Here is a 6,613-nt window from a genome sequence, read left to right as displayed (position 1 = left end):
TAATTTTTTTTTAAATTAAACTGTTTAAGTGTCTAATCCAGATTACACTTATACACTAAACCAAACACTTTGATCTTCTCATGAGAATGAAAATTAATGAAACATCACTTACCTGTGAAGCTTTAGAGTGACAGTTCCATAAACAGTAGCAAAACCAAGAAGACGAACCCATCTTAGGAGAATACAGCGAAATGTGCTTGGCTCAAAGTACAAAATAACAACCTGTGGGATGAGAAGAAAAAGACAGAAACCTTCAAGATCAACTGATTACCCAGAAATTAAAATCAGTATTTCATAATTTGATGTTTCATACCATCAGATTTTGATATAGGCACATACCCATTTGAAAAATTATATTGATCATTCATTCCTCAAACAAAGAACTATAGAGCCTCTCTATTACTAAATTCTTTAAATTTCACATTTAGGAGTTTTTATCAATTGTCTCTAGCCTTTGCTATGTCCAAACTTACCTCTCTTCACTTCCCAACATTGGCAAGTAAGGTCAGCTTCCATTGTCTTTTCACCCAAGGCTTGCTCATTCCTACCTTCACACTTCTACCATTCTCCTCTCTAAAAAATTTTGATAAGATTACCTTGCACTTTACCCAAAAATAATCTACTACTTAATAGTTATTACTTAACTTGGAAATTTGCTCAATTACCACACACTTCTCACTTCAGACTTCTCATTACACAAATATTAAACATTTACTATGGGTCAAGTATTGTGGTAGATGCTGGGGGATCAAGGGTCAATAAGTGACCAAATCCCTACCCTCAAGGACCTCATGTTGGGGAAGATAGACATGTAAACGAGAAATTGATTTAAAGTAACATAAGTCCTGCAATAAACATACATTCCAGTTCAATGGGCCATGAAGGAACAACTGGTCAATTCCAGGGGGATGATCAAAAAGTATGTGCAAGGGTGGGGAGGAGTGCTGGTAAGATGGTAGAATATGTAGACATACTACACAGACCCTCTTCAACAAAGAAAAGAGAAACCAATTGACACAGATACAGATACAAAGAGAGGAAGGCCTTCAATGAGATGGATTGACAGTGGTTGGAGCGATGGGCTCAGGTACAGCAAAGATCATGAAGCTGGTGCAGGACTGGGCAGTGCTTCGTTTTGCTGTGTGTGGGGTCACTATGAGTTGGAGATGACTCAACGGCACCTAACAACAACAATACAACAGAAGATAATAGTTGAAGCTTGAGCTTTGAAAGAAAGGATACAGAAGTGGACTAAACTCCAACTAGTAGAAGAACCTGCATGAAAACAGTGAATAAGGAGACAAATGGAGTTCAAGGTAGTCAGTGATTCTGACGGCATGGACAATTTGGATATTTCCAAGTGGTGTTAGGACCTAAGAATTAACCTAAAAATTGGCCCTGCTTACCAAAGTCTGCAAGGAGGACTACTTCTTTGGAAAGGGATCAATCAGAAAAATTATCAAAACAAAATGAAGAAAGCTTACAGTTCATGTGGGATACCATCAAAAGGAATAACCTGTGTGGTGTAATTAGAATTCCAGAACATGAAGAGACAAGTAAAACCATAGAGAAAATAGTGGACGATTTGTTGGAAGAGAATTTCCCTGATATGATGAAAACCGAAACCAAACTCACTGCTGTCAAGTCGGATCAGACTCATAGTGACCCCTCCTTGGGTTTCTGAGGCAGTACCACTACAGAAGCAGATTGCCCAATCTTCCTTCCGAGGAGTGGCTGGTGGGTTTGAACCACCAACTTTCTGGTTACCAGTCAAATGCCTTAGGCACTATGCCACAGTTGTAGTAGGAGATTTTAATATACTACTTTCAATCAGGGAGCTCTGGTAGCATAGTGGCTAAGGCATTTGACTGCTATCCAGAAGGCTGGCGGTTCAAACCCACCAGCTACTCCTTGGAAGGAAGATGGGGCAATCTACTTCCGTAGTGATCCTGCCTCGGAAACGACCCAAGGAGGGGTCGCTATGAGTTGGGTCCAACTCGATGGCACATAACAACAAAAACAACAACTTTTAATCAAAGATAGAACTGGAAAGAAACTCAACAAAGATACAGAAGAACTTAAAAATACAATCTAACAACTTGACTGTATAGACATCTACAGAGCACTTCACCCAACAACAGCACAATACACATTCTTTTCCAGTGCACATGGAACATTCTCCATGATAGACCATATGTTAAGCTATAAAGCAAGCCTTAATAAATTTAAAAACATAGAAATACTGCAAAGCATGTTCTCCAATCACAATGCTGTAAGATTAGAAATCAACAATAGGAAGATCAACAGAAAAAGAGCAAACACATAGAAACTGAATAAGACCCTCCTTAAAAATGACTGAGCAATAGAAGATATAAAAAATGAAATTAAAAAATTCCTAGAATGAAAACACAACATACCAAAATCTTTGGGACACAGCAAAAGCAGTGATCAGAGGCCAATTTATAAGAAAAAAAAAGCACACATCAAAAAAGAAGAAAGAGCCAAAATCAACACCTTAACCCAACATCTCCAACAATTAGAACAACAACAACAACAACAACAAAAAGTCTACAGTCACCAGAAGAAAAGAAATAATAAAGATTCGAGCAGAAATAAATGAAACAAAAAAATAGAAAGGTAATAGAAAAAAAAAACAACAGACTAAAAGTTGGTTTTTTGAAAAGATTAATAAAATTGACAAACCACTGGCAAATTTAACAAAGGAAAAGAGGCAGAGAATACAAATGAATTGGGCAACATCACAACAGAACCTACTGAAATAAAAAATAATATCAGGATACTATGAAGAACTGTACTCCAAGACATTTGAAAATCCAGAAGAAATGGACAGATTTCTAAAAACATACTACTTACCTAAACTAAAATAGACTAAGGTGGAAAAGTTGAACGGACCCATAACAAAAGAAGAAATTGAACAGATCATGAAAAAAATTACCAATGCAAAAATGCCCTGGCCCGGATGGTTTCACCAGAGAATTCTATCAAACGTTCAGAGAAGAACTGACACCAGTCCTAACAAAATTATTCCAGAACTCAGAAAAGGTTGGCATCTCCCCAAATTCATTTTATGAAGTAAGCATAACCTTGATACCAAAACCAGGCAAAGACATCACTAAAAAGGAAAACTACCGACCAACAGCTGTCATGAATATAGATGCAAAAATCTTCAACAAAGTCTAGTCAATAGACTCCAACAACATATCCAAAAAAATAATACATTAGGACCAAGTGGGGTTCATGCGAGGTATGCAAGGATGGTTCAACATTAGGAAAACAACCAATGTCATCCATCACATAAATAAAACAAAGGAAAAAAACCACATGATCATATCAATTGATACAGAAAAGGCATTTGATAAAATCCAACACCCATTCCTGAAAAAAACTCTCTGCAAAAGAGGAATAGAAGGGAGATTCTTCAGCATACTAAAGGGCATATATGCAAAACCAACAGCCAACATTATTCTCAGTGGAGAGAGACTGAAACCATTCCCCTTGTGAACAGGAACCAGACAAAGATGACCTCTATCAGCACTTCTATTCAACTTTGTACTGAAGTCCTAGCAAAGGCAATAAGGCAAGAAAGGGAAATCAAAGGCATCCAAATAGTAAAGGAAGAAGTCAAACTATCCCTATTTGCTGATGATGTGATCCTATACACAAAGAGAAACCCAAGAGACTCAGCAGAGAAACTACTGGAACTAACTGAGAGATTTAGCATAGTGGCAGGATACAAGATCAACACCCAAAATCAGTTGGATTCCTCTATACCAGCAAAGAGATGGTTGAAAAAGAAATAAGGAAATCAATACCATTTATAATAGCTACCAAAAAAATAAAATACTTGGGAATAAATCTTACCAGGGACACAAAAGACCTGTATAAAGAAAACTACAAAGGACTGCTTCAAGAAACCATAAGAGGTCTATATAAATGGAAGACAATACCATGCTCATGGATAGGAAGATTGAACATTGTGAAAATATCAACACTACCCAAAGCAATCTATACATTCAATGAAATCCCAACCCAGATCCCATCAACATTCTTTAAGGATATGGAAAAACCAATCACTAATTTTATTTGGGAAGAAAAGAGACCTCAGATAAGCAAAGCACTGTTGAAGAACAACAACAAAGATGGAGGTCTCACACTTCCAGATCTCAAAACCTACTATTCAGCCACAGTAGTCAAAACTGACTGGTACTGGCAGAATGACAGACACATAGACCAGGGGAATAGAATTGAGAATTGAGAACCCAGAAGTAGACCTATGGTCAGCCAATCTTTGACAAAGGGCCAAAATCTATTAAATGAGGGAAGAGATTGTCTGTTTAACAAATGATGCTGGCAAAACTGGATATCCATTTGCAGAAAAATGAAACAAGAGCTATACCTCACATCATACACAAAATCTAACTCCAGTGGATCAAAGACTTAAATGTGAAACCTAAAACTATAAAGTTCCTCAAGGAAAAAATTGGGGCAAATTTAGAGGCCTGTGTATATGGCAAGAGACTATCAGGCATCACCCAAAATGCAAAACAGCAGAAGATAAACTAGATGAATGGGACCTTTTAAAATTGAATTTTTATGTGCTTCAAAAGACTTCTCCAAAAGATTAAAAAGAGACCTACAGATTGGGAAAAAATATTGGGCAATGACATATCTGACAATAGATTTATCTCTAAACTTTATAAAAGACTTCAAGACCTCAACACCAAAAAGACAAAGAATCCCATTAAAAAATAGGCAGAAGACATGAATAGACACTTCAACAAAGAGGATATTCAGGCGGCCAAACAACACATGAAGAAATATTCACGATCATTAGCTATTAGAGAGATACAAATCAAACAACAATGAGAAACCATCTTGCCCCAGCACTAATAGCAAAGTTAAGAAGACAGAAAATAACAAATGCTGGCAAGGATGTGGAGAGATTGGAACTCTCATACACTGCTGGTGGGACTGTCAAATGATACAACCACTGTGGAAAGCAGTATGGCAATTCCTTCAAAAGCTGAAATTAGAAATACCATTTGACCCAGCCATTCCATTACTAGGCATATATTCTAAACAAGTGAGAACTAGGACAAGAACAGATATATGCACACCAATGTTCATTGCAGCACTACTTACAATAGCAAAAGGATGGAAACAAGCTAGGTGCCTAACAACAGAAGAATGGGTAACCAAACTATGATACATACACAATGGAATGCTATGCAACTCTAAAGAATAACCTAGAATCTGCAAAACACCACATATAATGGATGAACTTGGAGGACATTATGCTGAGAGAAATAAGTCAATCACAGAAGGACAAATATTGTATTAGTCCGCTATTGTGAAAAGCCAAGGAAAGGCTAATATATGGAAGGAAACTTTGTTGTTACAGGGGGTTGGAGGGGACAGGAGGAACAATGCTAGATAGATAGAGACAAGCATTGATTTGGGTGAAGGGAAAGGCAATGCATCAAATATCACGGATCAACACAGTGGCACTGAGGAAGAGGAAGACATAGAGAGGTACATGGGAGGTACAGAAAACAAAGATGAACCCTTTTGCCCATGCAGTACTGTGTTGTCAGTGGGAACCACCCAGATCTATGGGTGGATAGATGGGTAAAAAGGCTGAATGATCAAGTATGTCTATGCAGGGGGGAGTGTGCCCATGACCATGGATAGGGTTGGCAGATGATGTTTCTACAAGCATATTCATATATTCTATAAGAATGTCCAGGTATATAGTAGAGTTGACAAGGGACAACATTGTGGTGACTTCTTGGCCACAGCCAGCTACCTGGAAGGAGTGAGTATAGTTGGACCTATGGGCTCAGGACAATGGTCCCAGAGGACATCAGGCTCAATTGGTATAACATACTACATAAAAACATTTTTCCACATCCTACTTTGGTGAGTAACAACTGGGATCTTAAAAGCTTGCAAGTGATCATATAGATGTAAAAATGGCTCTCTTCTTGTCCAGAGCAAAGAAGAATGAAGAAAAGCAAAGATGCATGGAAACAATTAGTCTAAGGGACCAGCAGACCATGTGATTCTCAGCCTATATGACCATGAGATCAGAAGAACTACATGGTGCCCAGTTACCATGTCAATCACTTGGAGGGGGATCTGTGTAGGAGATTGTGGATAGAGTAGGAGAACACTGTGGAACAAAACTCAAAATCATAAAAAAAAAAAAAAAAGAAAAGACTAGGTTTGGTGGTCTGATAGAGCTTGGTAAAACCCCCGAGACTATGGCCCCTAGATGCCCCTCAGGTCTGGAAGTAAAGTCACACCTGTGGCTTCTAGGCAAATAAAAGACTGGCATATGGGTTGAACATTTACATCAGATAGATATACTCCTTGGAGAGATCAATCATGGTAGAACAGAAGGGCAGTGTATGCATGGGGAGACAGCTCAGGGGGCAGGAGTACATGGGAGAGAAGGACACAGGGAAGAGGTGGCTATGGGGAGGAGTGGGAGGAGAGCTGTTACATTGTGGGAAATTGCAGTCAATGTTATGAGACAAAATGAGTATGAACTGCTGTATGGAAAATGGATTTGCTCTGTAAACTTTCACCC

At 38.3% G+C, this 6,613-nt stretch overlaps 1 protein-coding gene across 1 annotated transcript in view; it reads right to left on the bottom strand.

Moving 5' to 3' along the window:
• Positions 1-6,613, bottom strand: part of GPR158 (G protein-coupled receptor 158) — an 801,760-nt gene that overhangs the window by 107,987 nt on the left and 687,160 nt on the right. The window contains exon 6 of the mRNA XM_007936378.1: positions 113-222. Within this exon, the coding sequence (XP_007934569.1) occupies positions 113-222 (110 nt within the window). The remainder of the gene's footprint in view (positions 1-112; positions 223-6,613) is intronic.

Source organism: Orycteropus afer, unplaced genomic scaffold (assembly GCF_000298275.1).
Source record: "Orycteropus afer afer isolate SDZICR_OR568_19922 unplaced genomic scaffold, OryAfe1.0 scaffold00035, whole genome shotgun sequence".
Classification (NCBI taxonomy): Eukaryota; Metazoa; Chordata; class Mammalia; order Tubulidentata; family Orycteropodidae; genus Orycteropus; species Orycteropus afer.
Note: the sequence above shows the minus strand (reverse complement) of the source record. Positions and strands in the feature narration are given on the sequence as shown.